The sequence below is a fragment of the Hippocampus zosterae genome, chromosome 13 (genome assembly GCF_025434085.1).
Source record: "Hippocampus zosterae strain Florida chromosome 13, ASM2543408v3, whole genome shotgun sequence".
NCBI classification, from domain to species: Eukaryota; Metazoa; Chordata; class Actinopteri; order Syngnathiformes; family Syngnathidae; genus Hippocampus; species Hippocampus zosterae.
The window spans coordinates 4,509,010-4,531,232 of record NC_067463.1 but is presented as its reverse complement, the minus strand read 5'-3'; the positions used below and the strand labels follow the sequence as shown (position 1 = coordinate 4,531,232).

At 44.6% G+C, this 22,223-nt stretch overlaps 2 protein-coding genes and 1 long non-coding RNA gene across 5 annotated transcripts in view; 1 reads left to right on the top strand and 2 right to left on the bottom strand.

Moving 5' to 3' along the window:
• The window catches only part of LOC127612838 (uncharacterized), a 99,295-nt gene that overhangs the window by 7,863 nt on the left and 69,209 nt on the right, over window positions 1-22,223 (bottom strand). The window lies entirely within an intron of this gene.
• On the top strand, window positions 8,042-10,086 carry LOC127612877 (uncharacterized). The gene is made up of 2 exons (XR_007965991.1): window positions 8,042-8,161; window positions 8,379-10,086. It is a non-coding gene; the product is annotated as an uncharacterized LOC127612877 (long non-coding RNA).
• znf827 (zinc finger protein 827) overlaps window positions 9,216-22,223 on the bottom strand; it is a 72,479-nt gene continuing 59,471 nt past the window's right edge. For 2 of the 3 annotated variants that reach the window (XM_052083604.1, XM_052083605.1), the window contains exons 9-14: window positions 22,025-22,162; window positions 19,658-19,835; window positions 17,507-17,673; window positions 14,279-14,470; window positions 13,784-13,961; window positions 9,216-12,799 (exon numbers count right to left, since the gene is read on the bottom strand). In XM_052083604.1, coding sequence (XP_051939564.1) covers window positions 12,112-12,799; window positions 13,784-13,961; window positions 14,279-14,470; window positions 17,507-17,673; window positions 19,658-19,835; window positions 22,025-22,162 — 1,541 coding nt within the window. In that variant the 3' untranslated portion in view covers window positions 9,216-12,111. Of the gene's footprint in view, window positions 12,800-12,947; window positions 13,001-13,783; window positions 13,962-14,278; window positions 14,471-17,506; window positions 17,674-19,657; window positions 19,836-22,024; window positions 22,163-22,223 lie in introns of all 3 variants that reach the window. The other variant, XM_052083606.1, reaches the window with a different exon arrangement.

Here is a 22,223-nt window from a genome sequence, read left to right as displayed (position 1 = left end):
ACACGAATCGATTCGGGCTCCTGTGAGTCTCAGATTTCATCAGGAAGCCCCGAGCAACTTTAGTCACACGTACATATAGGCATAGTATGTTAATTATGTTAATTAGGGGCGGGCAGTCCTTCCCCTTATGTAAAAATCTGAAACAAAGAAAGTCAAGCAAAGTTCGATCTTGGCATTTTGACAAAGTGCAGACCATATCTGCTGGTTCACAAACCTTGAGACTAGGTTTACTCCTCAAAGGCACGTGACAGCCTTCAGGGACTTTTACGATGTGGGAGGCGGAAAGAAGATAGCCAGGTGGCTGTTAATCAACCAAGGGGAATTAGGAAGAAGAAGAAGAAGAAAACCTTTATTAGTCTCACAATGGAGAAATTCCAGATTCACAGCAGCAAAGTTATGAAAGGAAGAAGTAGAACAACAAAAAAATAGGAGCTGCTGGAAAGGCAGCCACTCTCGCGGCGCCATTTTGAAGTCAAAAAATAACAAAAATAACAACACAACACATAGGACAGAGACAGTCGTGCAATCTTCACCACTTTTCTGCATACACTTAGGGCCCCAACTTCACCCTACACTCTTTGTTTTAAGTACAAGCAAATGTTCAGGACAGAGACTAGTGTCAATAGTTCTCATAGCAAGATGAAATTCATCAACAATGTTCTACTACTACTTCTAGCGAAATAATTCCTTAACACCTTCTTTGGTCTGGGTGAAAATTCTGTTCATCTCAGTCCATTTGGCGACAGCCGCCTGTTTAACAGGTTCGGCGCGCTCTCGCAGTTTCGCGTACTTTCTCATTTTCAACTCACACAGTTTTATGACCTAATTAATTTTGTAATTTTTCCGAATAGGTGACGTGGTATTGGCCTATATTATTCTAAATTGACTAGCATTTAGAGGATCCCTTCCTCACGGACTCCAACCGGGATACTTTAGACGATGCCCGAAGTCGTCAACGCCTATTCCAACGTTTTATTTTTAGAAACTGGCCCAATAACTACAGGCGGTCGCGCCTACGCACCTTTCGGCTTTTAAAGGGTAGAACCCAGCGCGCCGACCATTATCTCAATTCACTTCTCTTACTTTCCACAGTGCGGTTTCGAGCAGCTTGTTTTTTATTTTTCCAATTATTTCAATACCACAGTCACGATATTTTAATAATTTGTACGTGTCCTTAATTTGTACGTGTCCCTAATTTGTACGTGTCCCTTCAATTTTCCACCATCAATATAGATTTTACCATTCGCACTTTTCCCCGTGTTGTAGCTAAAATTTGGGCAATTTCCAATTAAGACGTACTTTGAGACTCTTTTTATTAAAATAGAGTAAAGTCGTCTTACCTTATTCTATGTGGCCGGCCGTGGGGTGAAGGTTGAATGGTCGTGGAAAAAAGACACTGGTATGTCTACCGCGATCAAGTTTACCGGATCGGACCTTTCGCCGTCGTCCGCGTTGGTCTCCACTCCCCCCTTCAAGCACGTCTCAGGGTCACCATTTGTAGAAACTGGTCCTTTTATTCCACCGGACCATTTTCTCTAGCATGTTCAAGACCTGGAGGAGGAAGCCAATTCCAACGATGCTACACTACCATTCTAATAACACATACCAGTAGAGTGATGACCAGGATTCAGTAGCTTGGAGTCACGCAGATTTATTTCCCTAACAGGTCATCTAATACAGACGTCTGTTCCTGAGGTTCCCTAACAAACAGTCTAGACAAGCTGCACCGCCACTGGACAGACTCTTCACCCTCAGGTGGACAGACAGAATATATTACAACAGATCATTGTTTATTCATGAGCCTAGACTAACGCGGATTGGTCCACGCATTCTGGAGTCCGGTCTTCTTGGTGTTTCCACGTATTCTGGTCTTCTTGGTGTTTCCACGTATTCTGGTCTTCTTGGTGTTTTCCCGCCACTGCCCGCGCAGCAGTGGCCCGCACGGACGGCCGTTATGTCACTCCCTTGGTGTTTTTCACTGAGATAAAGAACTGCCGTTATGTGCGTTACTCCCTGAGATGAAGAACTGAGAGAACATGTCTGTTATTCTTACACACTGAATAAAGAGCAATAAAGCGTGGTTAACATAAGCAAAAGCATAAAATGAATTATTCCTTCAATGCGAGAGAGCCTCTTCAAATGAGGACGCATGAAGGGATTCCTGAATGGAAGACGGATGATGAGTGTGCCGCTTTTCCCTTTAATTGATGAAAGATGGCTGATTCACTTAAGCGTTAATGAAATTATTAGAAAGATCATCAGGCACAGCAGGCGACGACGCCTGCCGCGTGCCCACTTTAAATCTCGTCTGTTTTGGAGTTTTGTTTTAAAAAAAAAAAAAGAAAATATTCTGTGGGGCTTTTTTGATGAGTTCTGTTTGCTTTGCGATTGGGGAATAGGTGCGGGGAAGGGGTGGGGGGTGGGGTGTCAGGTCAGCCGAGGGAGTCGGCATTCTACTTCATTAGTCAGCGCGGGGAAATGAGAAGCTTGATTAGTTTGGTCTTGACCTCGTAGTCTTCTGTTAATCTCTTCTGGAAGTTCCTGCGTTGGGCTGAGCACCGTTGTCACCGTGGTGATGGTGGATGCATCTTCCTGTGCGTCAGCCACTTGAAGAAATTAAATCCCCCCCTCCTCCCACCACTCCCCATTAAGAAATAAATGGCATGCGATAGGTAATATAACGGTATAACGGTAGTTGTTGTTAATGTCTGTATGTATATCCCGGAGTTGCGCAAAGCCCAGTTTGAGAAGTTGGAGGGTTTGTCATCCCCTTAAAAAAAAGGCCTAGTGTTTACTCACTTATTTTTCGTGCTTCATGGGGGGGGCACCAGGTGTGTCAATTTTTTTCATTCGTAGAAAAAGTTACAGCAGTCCTTTGACATGAATTGGAGTTTAATTTATTCCATGACCACACCTGTAAATCAAAACACAAATGATTGGAAGTGCCCTTAATCCGTTCTAGCCTTTCCCCTGAATTCCTGCTTGCAGCGGGGTATGGCCTGCCTACAACTCCTCATTTAACTCATCAGTACGGCACTAATTAGTTCTATGCATAAGATAAATAGTATATGATTGTGAGTACTACTGTATTGTATCCATTGTTTCAAGGCTGAAATCACTGCAACGTAGGTACTCATTAGCATAAACATGAATCGAGCAGGCCTTTCTTTCGGCATGACGTGACAGTAAACTTGAACTGGGAGCGGCATCAAACAGTTATTTTTCATGACATATTTACTCTTTGCCAAAATGCTGCTAATTGTGTAATTAAGTTCCAGTTGGGTTCATTTCTACCATACAACGCTCCAAAGCAGGAAAAAAAAAAAATCGGGCAAATGACTGCTTGTGTCTAGAAAAACTTGCGAGGCGAGTCACTCGGATCTCAAGGCGCTGCTCTATTCGCTTGAATTTTCTCTGTTCTTATGCAGGCGGGGAGTGCGCTCTGAACGTGTGATTTCATTTGTTTTTGAAAATGCCAGAGGTGTGGTGAGCACAATCGCTGAAAATGCGTCGGGAGAAAAACAAATTGACCGGGGACATTAACCATTTCAAGAAATAACAGCTTCCTCTTTTCCCTTAAAAAAACAAACAAACGGGAATTATGTCAGTTCAATTGCCACGTCGGGGGATGGCTTAGTCAGGTCATCTCCATGGTAACAGCCATGTTGTTGGCTGACCCGTGTCCTCATTGCTCTCCCCTCACACGTTGGACCCTTTTATAGCATCAGCTCCCACAAACATCCCCCACCCCCCGTACCCCCCGCTGTGATTTGTGAATCTGATTGCTGTTAAGTCCCCGCTGAGAGACGATTCACCCACGAGGCACAGCAGGCATGAAATGGCCGGCCAAAGTCTCGAGGTAGTGGGAGAGAACAGTGACGTAGGCGGAACGGTGGCGATGTGGAAGGAAATTTGGCGCCGCAGGCACCATTGTGGGAAGTTGATTCATTTCGCGACCGAGACATTTTCTCACTCCTTCGGCTCCCGTTGGGGTGGAAGCGATTGCTGCTACGCGGCAAGTAACTTATACCTCACGCAAGATGCCGCCTGTAAAATGTTTCCACCTCTTTCCTGTGGTTTTTTTTCTGTACCGTTGAGCCCCCATCCATCTCGGGTTCCTGGTTCACAGAAAAACTCTTAAAAGGAGAGTCGATTCTTTCAAGTACTGATCGGACGTGTATAAAATCACTGTACGCGATATCTTGTAGATCTTGAAAATGGCTGGCAACGAAATTGAATTCAAGTAAAGTTAATTGCATAATAATTGCAATGTACTATATTGCAGAATGTACCGTATTCTCCGCTCACCTAAAAACATTCCAATTTCTCAAAAGCTGACAGTGCGCCTTATAATCTAACGCGCCTTCTCTGGATCAAAAGTCTGATTTCTAGTATTTTCAATGTTCTGTCAAGCGCTTTGTTACAGCTGCAGCGGTTGTTAAAGCGCAATGTAAATCCACTGTATTGTATTCCCTTTAGCGTAGCTCCATCTAGTGGATGCATAACTCAACCACAGCCACTATTGTAGCTTCTGTTCTTTGCGCCTTATGAAAATAGTTTTAAAATAGGGAATTCAGTGAAGGTGCGCCTTATACCCCGAAGCACCTTATAGTGCGGAAAATACGGCACTTTTTGCAGGATGTCTGGAACATTCCCCTTGCGATGGGGGAGGGTGTGTTACTGTAAACAACACTGGGAGTACAAAGGTGACGTGACAATTTCCCGCTTTCGGAGGTAGTGTTAGAACAAGAAAATTCACTGTCGAAAGCAATTTTCGCCGCCCGACAAGTATTTTATATGTCACACCCAACGCTGCCATTTTTGAATATTTTGTCTCTGTTGCTGCGTTGCAGAATTCATTGGGCAATTTTTCATGTTTGGAGGGAGTCTCAGATAGACACAGTTTTTGTTTTCCTCCTGCCTTGTTGTGTTGAGTGCAATTGTCAAAGGTTTGTTTGACACTAGATGATGTCCAATTATCTGTCGGCACCCCACCCCCCACCCCCTGCGGGGGGGAAAAAAGGCAGGAGAGGGTTTGCTTACTCCCGCCGACGCGAATTTGTGTCTAAGCAGCTTTCCTCAGTGGGCTGGGTCGCGGCGGGTCACGGCAAGATTACACTTTTGGCAAACAAGCGGGAGCTGCTGCTCCCAACTCCCCTGTGACGTGATGGTGCGCAACCGTAATAAAGCCACGGACCGGCAAACAAAAAAGCTAATGCGCGATCGATCCGGGACGCCTGAGATGGTGTCGAAAGGGCTCCTCTGTGCACAACCTTAAGGGGGGGAAAAATTGGGCCTTATCGTGGAAACTTCTCAATTAGTCCCCACCTCTGGTGGACACAATATTGAGTTATATCCCCCCCCCCCCCCCAAAAAAAAAATCAGCCGAGTGCTCAGAGGATGGAAAAAGAGGGTAACCCTTCCCAGTCAGCAAAGTCATCTGGCCCGGATTCGGCATGAAGCTGGCACAGCTGGCCTTGAGTCGGCACTGGCATGATGCATGTGGGCCGAACATGGCCCAGGAGTGGCAAAGGAGGCACTGGCTTGACTCTGGCAAACCAGATGAGGGCCAGTTGTGGAGTGAAGTATTTGGGCCAGAAATCAATTTACAACTCCGGCCCGTATATGGACAGCCAGTATGGAGCCACCCTTAAATGCAGTTTCAGATTTATTTTTTCAACACACATCCTTGTTTTACAATTGCACACCGATGCGGAATTCCATTCATCTCACACACACACACACACACACATATGCGCGCGCGAGGTTCAATCAGGCCCGCAGGATAGTATACAAATGAAAAAAATGCATAAAAGACACAGAATTAAAAATTTTAATAAGGTGCAATTCATTAAGTATCCGCTAGGGGACACTGTTTTGACCAGAGAAGAAGACAACAGCCTCACTCCGTCACTGAGACAGACCCATGACAGCAGACGCTATCAATAGCACTCTCACATTTACACATTTAATAGCACTCTCCTTAGATTGTAAGGTGTAGGCAGGGATTATATTTAGATTTTTTATGCACGTGTAAATGGTTTAAAACGTCCTTTTTTTATAAATCTTGTTTAATCATAAAGTGCATGACTATTTTTCAATACCAATTACTTGTTAAAGTTTGTACAATCAATGGGATCAGTTGCAATGCATACATGTGAATGATAAAAGTAAATTGCACATTTGTTGAAGGAAATGTAAGGTGCTTCATGAAATGTTTTGTAAAAGATACATTAAATTTCAACATTTTCCAAATGTTCTTGTGCTTCTTCATACCAAAACAACCAAAACATGTTGTTTTGGTTGTTTATCGCAAAGTATGGTATCATTTTAATGGTCCGGCCTACTTGACATCTACCGAGGCCGTATGTGGCCCACCATGTGAAATGAGTGTGACACCAGTGATGTATAGTAAGGCGTTTTTAGCCGGAAAAAAACCAACCCTGTACAGAAAGGCGTTTTTAGCCCCAAAAAAACGACCATGTATAGGAAGGGGTTTTTCGCCGAAAAACCCCCCGACCATGTACAGTAAGGCATTTTTAGCCCCCAAAAAACGACCATGTATAGTAAGGCTTTTTTAAACGAAAAAAAACGACAATGTACTGTATAGTATGGCGTTATTCAACAAAAAAAGACCAGGTATAAGGAAGGTGTTTTTAGCTGAAAAAAACGACCATGTATAGTAAGGCGTTTTTAGCTGAAAAAAACTACCAAGTAGAGGAAGGTGTTTTGAGCCGAAAAAACCCGACCATGTATAGTAAGGCGTTTTTCGACGAAAAAAACGACCATGTATAGTAAGGCGTTTTTAGGTGAAAAAAATGACCATGTTTAGTAAGGCGTTTTTAGCTGAAAAAAAAACGACAATGCAGAGAAAGGTGTTTTTAGCCGAAAAAACCCGACAATGTACTGTATAGTAGGGTGTTATTCAACAAAAAAAGACCATATATAGCAAGGCATTTTTAGCCGAAAAAAACTACCATGTATAGTAAGGCGTTTTTAGTCGGAAAAAAAAACGACCATGTATAGTTAGGCGTTTTTAGCCGAAAAAAACCAACAATATATAGAAAGGCATTTTTTTGCTGTAAAAACGACCACGTAAAGTAAGGTGTTTTTAGCTGAAATAAACTACCACGTATGGTAAGGCATTTTTAGCCAAAAAAATGACCATGGCCCAAGCCGAAAAATGTCCAAGATGAAAGGCGATGAAAAAAAAAACGACCACGAATAGTAAGGCGTTTTAACAACAAAAAAACCCCCACCATGTATAGTAAGGCGTTTTTAGACGGAAAAAACCCAGACCATGTATAGTAAGGCGTTTTTAGCCGGAAAAAACGACAATGTATATAGTAAGCCGTTTTTAGTTTAAAAAAAAAAAGGACCATAGGCGTTTTTAGACATAAAACAAAAAAAAATGACCGTGTATAGTAGGCCGTTTTTAGACAAAAAAACCCAACCATGTATAGGAAGGCATTTTTAGCCGAAAAAAACCCCGACCATGTATAGTTAGGCGTTTCTAGCTGGAAAAAAAATGACCATGTATGGTAAGGCATTTTTTGCCGAAAAAAACCCCGACCATGTATAGTAAGGTGTTTTTAGCCGAAAATAAACAAGCACCGGCCCCCCATCAAATAAGGGAAAAGTTATGTGGCCATCACAGGAAAAAGTTTGGGGACCCCTGCTATACATGGTTGTTGTTTTTTTGTCTAAAAACGCCCTACTATACACGATCGTTTTTTTTTTTTAACTAAAAACGACTTACTATATACATTGTTGTTTTTTCCGGCTAAAAACGCCTTACTATACATGGTGGGGGTTTTTTTTTTGGTTAAAATGCCTTACTATTCATGGTCGTTTTTTTTCGTCGCCTTTCAGTTGGACATTTTTCGACTTGGGACAATTTAGAGAGTACGCTTATAAATGAAATGTATTATTATTATAAGAAATTTTAGGGGTTATTTTTACTGACTATTCCTTGTTCATGACATGTACAAATGTTTGTTTTCCTGACACACTGTCCATTCTTGTTTTCTTAGTTTTTACAGCCGCTGTGAGACCTGTGAAACCTGCTGTTGCCTAACATCTTGGGCCTTAGACCAGGAAATTGATGTCACAATCAAAAGATGGCTACATCTACATCACTGCAGGACCGTCATTCATTGAGGTATGTGGGCCGAGTGTACGTGCCGTGTCTGCCCCAGAGCTGGCCCAGACCAATTTTGCTGACTGGGTTGACTAGCATGAAAGCTAACGTGAACGTACCCGCCGCAAGGGATGCGCCCCCGTCCAAGGTGTTCCGTCGCCGCCGGGGGCTTAACGCTGATGAATGACTCCCTTAATGTCGCCAAACACTTTATCTCTGCTTCATCTGTTTTCATTAGGCAGCGCCGACCTTTGGCTGGCCGGGAACGTGCCGCAACTTTCATTATTAGCACCCCCCTACCCCCGCCCTCCCGTCGGCCCCGTAAAAAACACGGCGTGACAAAAGCGATACCTTCCGACGACGAGGATAAATTAGAACAAGTGATGTCCGTCAGAGATGATCCGACAACTGACATTTTAAGCCTCCCCAGCGGACTGGCTGGAACTGGAAACATTTGATTTTCATTTGTTATTGCCGCTCCTCCCCCCAATTTCCTTTTCATTGTCCTCGGAAATTGACGTAGAAAGAGTGCGATGGAGGCCAATCAAAACTCGACTGCAGTCTGGTAGGACTTTTGACAGGTGGGACTGAAAGTGTCTGCTCTGTGCTCTGATATTGACGTGTAATTTGAATTTTAATCTTGCGACGCAATTAAGTCCAACGATAAAGATGTATCCTTAAAATGAGCCAGTCTTGCGTGTGTGTGCATTTGTCTGGGGTTTTTTTCAACATTTTCTTTCGGGGCACATTTATTGACTCAACTGCCGGCGGCAACTGGATTTTTGGCTCATGTATTTTGCCATCCGTCTATCTGAACGTCTGATCCCATCAAGGGTCGCGAAGAATGTTTAATATTTGTTGCGACAAAATTATTGCAATTATACACACAATAATGTAGTCATGTACTATTGGCGCTGTCCAACAAAAAGCATCTTGTATCAACATGTTTGCTTTTCGACCGGTGACGGGTAGACAGACACTTTGGCCCAACGTAGCCCATGAAAGGTGTTTTAACAATACCCGGTCACTGAAGGATGTTGCCAAGTGTTAGGAAACTCGAAAAGACAAGAAGACATTTTAATATTTGATGTAAGCTTTACTTTCAATCCTGTTACATTTAGATCCGGCATGTTGAACATAATACCAACGGAACAAATACAAAAAAACAAACAAAAAAAAGTACAAATGATCTATTTACCAGTTCTCGTCACAACCCTGTACAGCCTTAACCACGGAGTAATAATAATAATCATCATCATCATATAAAAAAAAGCTTTGTACAGCATATACCAATTGTTACCAAAGCAGATGCGGCGGGTTGAGCCTTTTCCCCCCTCTCAATCGTAAAAACGCCAATATCAAGGAAACGAGTGCTAAGATACCAAGGAACTAAATGTTGAGGTCATGCCAACAGTGGGGAGTGCAAAGTGTTTATACCAAAATTGATGAATTGATGACATTAGAAATCCTCAAAGAAACTATTTTTATTGTGTGTGTGTGGGGGGGGGGGGTCTTGATTGAATTGCAATTAGCATCTATTTAAAAAATAAAAAAGACACTGATGGTGGGAGACAGAGACAAAACAAATCAGGACGTGACGGATTGCATCCTAACATCACGTCCCGCGGCTACGTACGTTTTGGTCGAACACAATTCTCCCGTCCAAGCTGGCACAATTTAATTTCGAAAATAATTTTTTAAAAAGGATTTCAAAACGCATTTGTGTCATGGACAAAAAAAAAAGTAGACTTTAAGTACCTTGACAAACAAGGGATTCAGGCTCTGAAGGCCACATGATGCTGTTCAGTGAGAAACATGTAACTCCACATTTTAGGATATTTAGTGTGTGTGCGTGTGTGTGTGTGTGTTAGAGAGGAGCTTTTCTTCCCTCTGAATTTAGAACACGTTTGTCCATTTTGGGAAGGAAAAAAAACAAAAAAATAAAATCTAGAAAAAAACTATTCTTTGTACTTTGTCTAAAAAAAAAATTGTTCCGTTTTTGAAAACCAATGGCAAAAACATTTTTTGGAACGAGAGAAAATTGTTTTGATAATACGAAGAAAATCCAAATGTGGAGATACATGTTGCCACTCTACAACTTAATGGATAAAGCTTTTCAAAAATCAAATTAAATTTCAAACAAAACGCTCTGCTGCCCCGTTCTATTCAGAACAGGTCCATCGAGTCTCATCGTGAAATAAAAGTGCAGCGACGTGCAAAAAAAAAATAAAAAAATAAAGATGCAGATCACAAATTTAGCCTGGGGTCCCTTTTAGCTCCCAGGATGAGATTCACCTCTGGCTCTCTAATACACACAATTTGTTCCCATTTAATTATTGGGCCTGCATGGGCGGAGCCTAATGGTGTCATGTTTGAGTTGTTTTCCTAGCCAGTGCAGTGCGTTCGAAGCTTGTTAAGTGCTTTTGCCTTAGACGTGTTCACAAACGTAAGTGCTGAGTTGATGTTTTACGGGATGGGGTGAAACTTGCTACTATTAGGGTTTGGCATGATAGTCGATGACAGAGGTGTTGGGTTTAAAACTGTTCTCAGATCCATTAGTGATATTTACTTGCTTACAAATTTGGGTTTTGTCACTGTCGTAGAAACGGAACTGTGTTGTGCACCAAGGACCTCCCTCTCGATAGATACCGGTGGCGTTCCACAAGGCTCGATACTTGGTCTCCTCTACATAAATCTCAAAAATTACTTGGCAGTATGAAAACTAGGCAAGATCAGTCGGATCCTTGGTTTACAACTCAGCCGACATGAAATTTCAAGGTTACAAATATCACGTAGTTAATTTGAGCGGTGGCGTAAGAACACGTCTCGCCTCTCACAGAAGGCTCAGGATCAACGAGCACCATGGTTACTGTTTTTCATTTGATTGTTTTTTTTCCCCATTTATAGCCTACAAGTGTTTTTTTTTCTACATTTACAACTGCTTTAGCATCGCGTAGCGATCACTCGTGAACAGATTCGGGTTACATCACAACTCAGTTGTAAAGAGAGGACCTAAAAAAAAAAAATCAACAAAGGAATTTTGATCAAAAGCACACTCCGTCGTTCGCGTGTCTGCTGGAAGATAAGGGATGAGCGATGGATATTAGCAAAATTATATTGCATGACAAAGGCTCAGTACAAAGAAACAAAATGTGTGGGGGGATCACAAAAAGAAAAAAAAAGGCAATTTTCAGTCTTTTTACCAGCACACACAATGTCCCTGTTCACACTTTTTTTTTAAACATCAACAAAAATACATTCATTCAAGTCATTTTGGAACATTTTTTGTAGTTATTTAGCTTCTTTTTTATACAGAAAAAATTACAAAAAGCTTCAAAAAGCACCATTTGAATCGACTCTGCGGCGACCGAACAAACTCCAGCCGGCCGCCTCCGCTAACCCGTTAGCACGGTACATAGAATTCTGTCGTTTGGGATCGGGTGAGTGCAAAAATTATCTTGAATCGGGATGTCAATTTTTTTAGGTTTGATTCTCATAGCTTAGCAGGGGGAAAAATGAGGTGACGTCAGGCAGCAGCTAAGCAAAACATGGTTTGACCATCATACAAAAGAAAATGACAAAAATTACAAAATATGGGTAAGGGCTACAAAACTATGTACAAGATTGATAAATAAGTGTGTGGGTTGAGGCGTCTGCTTTGGAAACGAACCTTTGTCCGTTTCAATGGTTCCATCTGTGCCGCAACGCCCCAAAAACCCAACCCAAAACTCAACATTAGCTTCCTATGCTAGCTTGAAACACAGAAAGAGGCATGCTATCTTGATGCAGCTTTAAAACGAGCTAGCAAAGTTTTAGCTTCCTGGAGCTAAGCGCTCGTCCAACGTAGCCGTCGTAAAATTCAATCAACTTAGAGGAGGAAAAAAAAAGCAGCTTTTGGATATAAATGTATTTTCTGTTAGCATGTACAGCTCTTAGAAATGTTTGTGGTGGTCTGATTGAATCAAAACAAGTCAAACAGTCTCAGCCCTCTCCGTGAGTCCCAGATAGGCCAGGAAGGAGTGTTTGTGGGTGGCAGGAGAGGGGGCGGCGGAGTGGGTGGTGGCAGGGAGGCGGGGCAGGGGGTGGAATGTGAAGCTGTGGGTGAACAGGGTGGTGAGTGGGATCAGGTGCACCCGCTCGCAGTCCCCGTACGGGTCCACGTCGTCGTCGTCGCCGCCCAACGGGGGCCGGCTGTGGGAGCGCGCCAGGCGAGTGCCGCCACCCAGGGTGCGGGTCAAGGCGACAGAGCGCAGCGCCCGGGACGCGGCGAGTCCGCCTGGCGTCTCCCGGCTGGGCCCGCCACCTCCCTCCTCCGCCGCCTCTGCCCGGGGGATGGGCGGTGCGTGCTTGAGCCTCTTGTGCAGGTTGAGGTTGTCCTTGCGCTTGCAGCGGTATGGGCAGCGGTCGCAGTGGAACGGCCGCTCGCCCGTGTGCACGCGCACATGCTCGATGAGCTTGTTGGCCGTCTTGGACAAGTAGCCGCAGCGCTCGCAGCGGTAGTGGTTGCCCAGGCGGTGGGAGCGCGCGTGGGCCTCCAGGGAGGGGCGGTCGGGCCACAGTCCCCGGCAGATGCGGCAGCGGTGCTCCGTCTGGAGGTGCGTCTTCAGGTGGCACTCCATGGCCACCGGACGACTGCTGGAGTAGATGCAGAAGGGGCACCTGGAAGGAGCGGCGCAAAAAAAAAAGGGGGTCGGGGTAGGAGGACACCAGAACGGTTGAAGGCGGCGAGAGCAGTGGGAGGGGACGCGGACGGATATTGATTGTGATGGACAGGAGGGGCGTGGGTGAGGAATGGAGCGGCACTTACATTTTTAAATCGCACCTTTCATCTGCTCTGGGCCCCAAAGCGCCTCACAAACCCTGCAGAACAGAATCACAGGGTTTTTCCTGCATATGAAATTTGGAGGCGGCCGCCTCCGCCTAATTTCAGGCCGCCTCCGGCTCGAAAACCTCTGACATCGCGACAACTGTTATTATTTGACCAGCCTTGCACTAAATTGGGTCTCGTCTTGAACTGCCATCGCGCCACAGCGAGCCTGGATCAGAAACGGGTGCGAGTTGCTCCGCGAACCAAAGACAACGACGGAGAGGAAGACAAAGCCGAAGGAGACAATGAATGAAGATGGTGAAGAAGACGACAAGACTGAAGGGGCAATGAAAGAGGAAAACGATGAAGAGCAAGAAGAAGACAACTGCGAAGTACGAGACGAAGTACGAGACGAAAGGGACAATGACAGAAATGAAGACGATTAAGAAGACGGGAGGACAATTTACAAAGATGCCGGCAGGCTGAAGAGGAGGAAAAAGAAGGCGCACGAATGACAAGATTTCCTTTCCAAATGCATCGGACAATTTTTGCTTGGGGTGGCGTGGACCCGAAGAAGGTTTCCCTTGACATGAACCCAAAATGGACTCTACAAAAACCAAGTTTGTTGGTTTTACGAAACATGTTGTCACTCGTGTTTCTAAGTTAGCAGCACCTTTGTTATCATGAACTAAGTTGATCATTATTTTAGTTTTCCGAGCCAAACTTCGTTTGAGCTAACGCTATGCTTGTGTGATGGGTGAGGGAGGGGCCGGGGAGGGGGGGTAGGGCGGATGGGCGGCGTTTAGGAGAGGTGTGACTGTACTTGCTTTCCTTACTTGAGTCCTCCGGCGGGGACGCTGTGACACTTCTTGTGCTCCAGCAGCTGCTCGGGCGTCTTCAGGAACTTGTGGCACACGTCGCACTCGAACATCCGCGCAATGAGGTGGATCTGCAGGTGGCGCTCGTACATGCTGCGCGTCTTGCACACAAACGTGCAGAACACGCACTCGAAGCCTGGGCAGAGTCAAAGTGAGCGCTTCTTACTTTGGGCAAATCCTCAGCAACTCGCAATCCTAAACCTGTTCCAGTTTTTTTTTCTTTTTGGGTTGCGTGTTTTTCATAGGGCAGAATGATTTAGAACAAGAACCTACATGCAACCCCCTCCTGTGAATAGATAGTGTTTGTGTTCCACAAGGCTCTGTACTTGGTCCATGCTATATTGTTACAGCATTCGAGGTTTTGAGGTCATGTAAGCGGTGTATTTACTGTTTCCTACTGAATTTCATTCAAACTAATAGGAGAGTGAGAGAGAGAGAGTTGATCCCTTTTACCTTTATCGGATTTGTCCTCCGTGCCCGAGCCCGCGTGGCTCCCGGCGCTGGATTGGCTGCCGGCCGAGCAGGGCGGGGCCAGCAGACTCTTGAGCTCTTCGCCGCCCTCCGAGCTGTTGAGCGAGTCGCTGAGAGCCGAGAGGGATGACGACGTGCTCTTGGTCTCGCTCAGGGGACTCCTCGAATTCAGGCCTGGAATGTTACCAGATGAGAAGGGGGACAGGAGGTCGGATGACCAAAGGGAAATTTGTCACTGAATTATTACAAAATATATGAAATAGCATGCTGTGTTTTCCGCACCTAGAAGCATTCAATTTTCTCAAAAGCTGACAGTGGGCCTCAGAATCCGATGCGCCTTCTTTATGGATCAATATTCTGATTTCTTGGACGTAGTATTTCAAATGTTTTGTAAAGCGCTTTCATGCAGCTGCAGTGATTGTGAAAGCTCGATATAGATTAAGCTGTATTGTATTGTATTCCTTTAGCGTAGCTCCACCTAGTGGATGCATAACACAACCACCATTGTATCTTCCATTCAATGTGCCTTTTAATTTCGGTGCGCTCCATATATGAAAACAGTTTTCAAATAAGCCGTTCATCGAAGGCGCGCCTTATACTCCCAAGCGCCTCATAGTGCTTTGTTCATCTATTCTATGCCAGTGGTGATCGGCAGAACAATGAAACACTCTCCGTTTGAATCTTGAGATGATTGAACAGTCTCCTCATTTCTGTTTCGGGGTGTGCTGTGAGATTCTCAAATGCAAAATAGACGTTTTGCCTCTGACAGCCACCATGGGAATAACCTCACATTTATCTTTGATGCCGACACACAACTGCGATTGAGGTTTTGCCGGCAGGGCAATCGAGCAGCGGCATGCGATTATTGATCCACGTCTTTCATTCACCGGGAAGTGGCAGTGAAGGGAATTCAAAGTACAGAGACAGAGAGGGTCACGGCCAAAAATGGCGGAGGCACGCCCCAACAAAGGGCTTTCGCTCCAAAACGTCAACGATAGGGAAGCCCCCCACCCCCGCTGAGTCTGGTGGCGTACACTCGGGTTGGGACTCTGCGGGGGGGTAAGCTCTTTGAACTGCAGACACGCCGGCTGAGCTCGGCCACTCTGGTTTCGAACCACACAGTCAAACTGACGGAGACTAAAAGGTGGCGTGTCACTCAAGAGTTGCACGATGCTGTGGGTGCTGTGCTAATTCCCACGATGGGGGACACTGGGGCTACGCAGAGGGAGGGGGGCGGGAGGCAAGGGAGGAAAACCTTTCCGATTTAAAAACCAGACAGATGGCCCATGTCATCGATAGATCAAAAAGAACGATAAAAAAGTTCAAATCTGATTTTGATGTGTGATTTGATAACATTTGGATGTTTTCATGATCAATACTGAACCAAATAAATAGATCCAAAGCATACAGTAAGCACGTTTGACTATTTTAATGCATTTGGTATTTTTAACATCTACATTCTAATTCAATTCATTTTTTTCCCCTTTATAATAGTTAAATTAACGAATGGCAAATGATTAAGAACAAAAATGAACAACTAAAATTCCGCAATTATTTTGAGAAGTTCATGCAATCCTGTTTTTGTAACATACAGTAATTTAATCAACCGATGACTTCTATGAAATAAAAATAGTAAATGCATTTTAACGAACCAATTTATGAGGAACAAAAAGCCAAATCAAGGCAACAACCAACAACCAGTATTTAACTAATTAGCTATACCGTCTTTATGAATGAAGACCGACATTTTAATTCACAAAATTGTGTGTGGGCCATCCTTTCGCCAGCGTAAAGCAGATTTCTTGCCTCACCCTTCGGGGCCAGAAGGGCCAGCGGCCTTGCCGTATAAACGAGGCCACCGTGGCCCGTGAAGACCTTCCTCATGTTGCCAATCCCACGCGCACGCACTCAATAAGCCCGCCGGCACGCACGTGCGTGCACGGACTTGCGGTCACACTGGGAAAAGCCAAAGAGCAGCAATAAAACATGTTTTGGGACAAATATGCTTGCCATCCATCAACAAAGGATCACACGAGGAGCTCCAAATGTCCAAACAGTAAATAAATAAATCAAGAAACGCCTACTGGAGCTCGTATCAGAGTCAAAGGAAAGAATTTTGCTTCCGGTTTTTATACGAACAAACTTGGTCAGAGCTCAAGTTTGAGCCTTACAACAAAGTGAGCAATCGAACTTTTGTCCTCAGCAAGTTTGCTCTCATTTTTATTCAACCCAGCCGGTCACTACTTTCTTTCTTGAACAAAGTTCAACGTCAACCGTTATAATCACCAAGTTTGCCATAAATTCATTTGGATAAACCCACTTTGCATTTCCTTTTCGAAAAACCAAGTTTGCCTCCATTTTGTTTGGGTAAACCGACTTCGCTGTTACTCAAATATGAAGAACCGAAACTTGTTTTTATAAACCCATGCTCCAAAAATAAAATCGGAATCCCCATCCCCAATACAGAGAGTTCACATTAACTACCGGTATTTCTTTCATCAACCAACTTTACTTTTATTTTTTTAAAACGAGACCTGTGAGCATTGCAGACTAGATGACTGAATGAACAGTTTTATGCAACGTTTGTTTTTTCTCCCACGGCTTTGTTTCAATAAACCAAGTTGACTTTGTCGTTTATGAAGCAGTTTTTGCCGTCACTTTGGTTGAATGAACCGAGGCAACCTAACATTGTATTAGGTTTGGAACTAACTTGAACCCTTTCATGCGCCCTGTCACCCGATAACGTGAAAAGCCGTCCGCTGTGGTAACCGCTGTGCCTCAAACAGTTCAGTTACTTTGAGAAGTCATCAACATGTTCAATGTAACCTTAGATTTTTTTTTTATATTTATATTTTGTTTTGATAATGCGAGTTTGTGTTCATAAAGCCAGCTTGTCGTAACTTTGAATGAACTGAAATGACCCAAGTTAATCTCTCCTGGTATTCAACAACCAAGTTCACTTTGTTACTCGGGCTTTCAAAAAATGTTTGGTGTAACTTTTTGGGGTGGCTTCAATTCTTGATCCTTTTTGTAAATTTTAGCGAACGAGGAACCTCGCTCGACGAGTAGATGTCAACTCCGTTTTTTTGGTTTGCATTGCACAGCATCACCGAGTGCCAACAAAGGAGCCGCTTCCTCCGCCGACGCGTTTCGAATCAGGCTTTTGAGCCATTTCAAAAAAGGCGGGGCGGGGCGGTGCGGGGGCCGTACCTGCGTGCCCGCTGCTGATGTGGCTCTTCATGTCGCCCTCCTCCATGCACACAAAGTCGCAGACGCTGCAGCAGAGCGAGAACATCCACTGCTCCCTGTCCACATGGAGCGACATGTGGCCCACGAACTGGGCGTTGAGCTCCGTCTGGAAGCCGCAAACATGGCAGCTGCCGGAGAGAGCGCCAGAGAGAGAGACAGAGAGAGAGGGAGACGCAATGTGTCAAGCCACGCCGCCGCGCATTTGCTAAGTGGCACAGCTTGGCTTCTTTGGAGAGCTTGGAAGCAGATTAGCGCAATGATGGAGATCTTAAAACCCGGAAAAAAAACCCCACGGGAAGTCATTTCACTGGAGAAGGAAAAAAATATTTTGAACAGAATCATGACACCTGTCTCGATGCTAAGCTAAGCTTCTGTCTCCTGGCGACAGAAATACGGAGCATAACGAGGAGACTATTTTAGTCGTAGACATAGCGAAGACTTTTATTAATTGGTCTACAGCCAGAACAAGAGGAAGATCTTTTCTTTTTAAGTTTGTTTGGCCAAATATTGACACGAATCAGGGGAAGGAAAAAAAAATCCAAAACAAAACGAACGTGTTTCCTCGCCACATCTTGCTCATGTTTGGTGTCAAAACAGATTTTGAAGCGGCACGTCCAAACTGATAAACGTCATCGAGCAAATGTTCATTAAGTGACAATTTGATGGCCGTTTTCTTTTTATTTATGTTCAACACGCCCCAACTTCACTGGAATTGGGTTTGTACATTTTAATCAAATTTACTTTGATTTCATTTGCATTTAATACATTTGTAGCCTTTTCAAATGTTCAGCTCCAGATTTCCTTTTTTGGAATTATCTATCTATATTTTAGCATCTATAAATAGCCGTATTCATTACTGGGTGTTCCATTTTCATATTTTAGTTTCTGAAATCATAGTTTATTCAAGACCATTTTTTGGAGGACTTTTGCCTAAAAAGAAACATTACGGATTAGAAACCCTAAAGCTGAACACCACTGAAGTTAGAAATTAAATGAACAAAAACTGCAAAGCAAATCCGCGAAGGCTCGTGACACTTCAGCTATGGGCACATCCAATTTCTTTTTGTGTGTGTGTGTGTGTGTGTGTGTGTTTTACATTTCACACTGAACCTCATACTTGAAGAATCAAAGTGTCTTTTAACCAATGGATCAGAGACGTCATGCTCAAAATGTGCACACGTCGGCTACAAGCTAAGTTTCAAAGTCAACAAGAAGCTGTAGCATCCATTGACGAAAAAAAGAGATTGGTTGACTTCTCCGGCCCAATGGAAATCCATTTCCATTCCAAGCGGCGACTCACGGTTCCAAATACGCATCGGCGCTCAGCGCCGACGCTCCTCTCTCCTCATCCTCAACTTCAGCAACCATCCAGCCGCACCAACGCCGACTGTCCAACAACGCCAACATAGCCACTGAACAAAATGGGGTTGTGAAAAATGCTGCCCATTACAGGCGCAAAAAAACACAAGCGCCCCAGGTCTGTCCAGCACCGACAATCAATGGCGCCGACATTCCTCCCAATCAAAATCTATGCTGGTACAGGCGTGCTGCCGAGAAGGCGCAACCACCAAGCACAGATACTGCTCCTTTGCCGAATGTCGTGGCCAAAAAGCGCTGAAAACAGTCCATATCAGGTCCACACGATGAAACAACATGTGACAAAACAAAAGACAAAAACAGCAAAAAAGAACAAAAAAAGCAAGGCTCTTGAAGAGCACTTGCCGAAGGCTGCCTACTTGGGGCGCCATCTTGGGAAAATAAACAAATAAGTAAAATAGTAAATAAATAAATAGATAAATAAATACATTTGCTCAAAATAGTTCTTGCTCTTTTTGAATGATGAAAGAAAGAGAGAGCGAGAGCAACCAAAACACCGCTCCAGTTCAAAGTGTGTCATGAGCAGTGGTTCTCAAACTTTACACCAAATGCCAACCCCCCAAAAATACTCAGCTCTTCCATGTACCACCAAAATACCCAAGTGCAGTAGATGTTTGTTTATTTTTTAACCCTTTCGGGCACCGCAGTTACTACAGTGGACAGCTTATCATGTTGTCAGGTGACAGGGCGCATGAGGTTATATTCCTAAAGAGGGCATTTAATCACCGGTGTCACCTGTAGTAGTAGGCGCAGTTCTTGCGCTCGGCGCCGTCCGGGGCGGTGGCGACGGCGCTGACGATCTGCTCGGCGTCCGTGTTGACCAGCTTGACGGAGTGGATGGTCAGGTGCTGATTGAGGTTGGCCCTGCACTTGGCGGCGTAGGGGCACAAGTGACACTTGTACTTCCTCTCCTCTGCCACAAAAAAAAAAAAACAACACCCACACGAAAACAGTTGGGCACATTAGTCGCACTCTGGAGCCGGTTGAGATCTAATTACTTAGCCCTGGCTCACCTTCACTAAACCCGCTGTCCATTTAATCCTGAGGGGGGGGGGGGGGGGGGGGGGGATGTTCATGAGCTACATTGAAAACAGCACCTAGAACAGAATCAAGCCTCCTTTTTTGCAAGGCGGATCCCCTCAAACGCTGTCGACTGTAAGAAATCATGCTTGTGTCGTTTTTGGTCAAATATCTTATCAGATTAATTTTTGTTGTTATTGTTGTTTTCTTGAAAATATGTACCAGTACCAGCACACCAGTGCCTTCTTGAAGCACGTAGGCACTTGATTGGCCCCGAGGACACAAAGCCAAGTAACCTTTATGTCACCGGGGAGACCAAAAAGACCACCACGGTGACATATGCCCCAGCTTCTGCTCTCTGTGGTGTGGCCAAGCTGTTCGCAAGCCAACAAGCTCAGATGGTGTGTGTGTGTGTGTGTGTGTGTGTGTGTGTATGTGTGTGTGTGTACAAGCATGTCCAATTGTGTCGGGGGGCATTTTCTACACGGGTCTCAATTTGCGCGCTTCTTGATTAGGAGCGCTACGCAATGCTCACACCACTCCTCCCGAGGAGGAAGTCATCGTTTCCCCTCAGTTTTAATCAGCTTTGGAGTGAAGATGGGAAGAAGCAACGGTGAAAAGGATGGATGGTGGATGTGGTCTGGGGACATGAGAAGTCAAGAATTCTTGCGTACGTGTGTGCATCATTCAGAGGGCGTAATGAGACAAGGGTGGGGAGTGGGGTGTCACTTTTCCCGGTGAGACTAATCACGGTTGTAATCACTTTAAAGGAAGGCTAATCTAGTCTAGTCAACCTCATTCACCGATGCTCGCACTGGCGAGTTCGCACGTGTGTACGGATTGACCGATAAACCGTGAGACAATTTCCAACATTTCCGTTTTAAATGGTAATGACTTTCAAGATGATTTTTTTGGAGCGTTTCCAAGACTCGAATTGCTCTGAGGCTCCTTTTTGAGGCCGCCCGGCGCTCGGTTAAGACAAATTGAGCCATCGCATCCACGATGCTGGAGATCATTGTGGTACCTGAACGACAGACGGACGGCATCATGTCCGCTGTGGCGCCAAAAGTAACTTCATTTTTGGTTAGACATGATCATCATCATCATCATTTATTAGCTATATATGTATACACATAACAGAATTCAACAGGTGCGGACACATGCATAAATTGCTAGGATCAAACATTACATTACTGGACTAGTCAATGCTTAAAATGCTTAAAACACTCTGTGCTTAAATCTTTGTTCAGAAGACGGACTGCATTAGGGAAAAAACTTTCGCGATGGCGACTAGTTTTACCAAGTATCGATCTGTATCTTCTACCGGATGGAAGTTCTTCAAAAAATTCGTTAGCAGGATGAGAGTCATCTTGTGTGTGATTGAAATGTTGACACATAACATTTCTTTATTTTTGGGGAACAGCGGACAAAAATGACAGTTCAGTTGACCACATTTTAATCGTGAACAAACGATGCACATGTTCGAATCAAGTCAATCAGAACAATTGTGGGGGTTTTTTTGGACACGGGAAATAAATAAATAAATACATAAATAAATACATTTGGGCATTATTAAAATGTGGCAAACTGACATCATTTCCCAGATGTTAGTTTAAACTCGGCGGCCTGGTCGATCAAGTGGTTTGCGTGTCGACCTCACAGTGCAGAGGTGGGTTTTCTCCGGGTACTCTGTTTTTTTCTCACGTTCCAAAAACAGGCATGGCAGGCTGATTGAACACTCTAAAATTATCCCTAGGTGGGAGTGTGAGCGCGGATGGTTGTCTGGCAACCGGTTCAGGGTGTCCCCCGCCTACTGCTCGAAGACAGCTGGGATAGGCTCCAGCACACCCTGGTGAGGATAAGCGGATCGGAAAAAGGATGCAACATACGCATATGTTCAAATAAAGTAAATCCAAAGGATTTGTTTTTTTCACCCCCAGTCTGACATTTCGCCTTTTTTTTTCAGGCGGCGACCCTGTAGGGCGACCACAATCCATGGGCATAATATACTACTACTACTGCTAATAATAAAAATGGGAGGGGTGAGAGTTGAAATGTTGTCATTTTCCAGTGCCTTGTTACCTGTGTGTAGGGCCAGGTGGCGCGATAGCGTCTGTTGCCTCCCAAACACTTTGCCGCAGACGGGACACGTGAAGAGCTGCTCGTTGAGCCGCCACCGGGCGATCCCGTTGCCCGGTTCGCCGTCGTCCTTTTCGGAGTCTGCGACACAAAGAAAAAGACCGCTGTCGTTGGTTGCATTGATGCCAACTATGTCACTGCA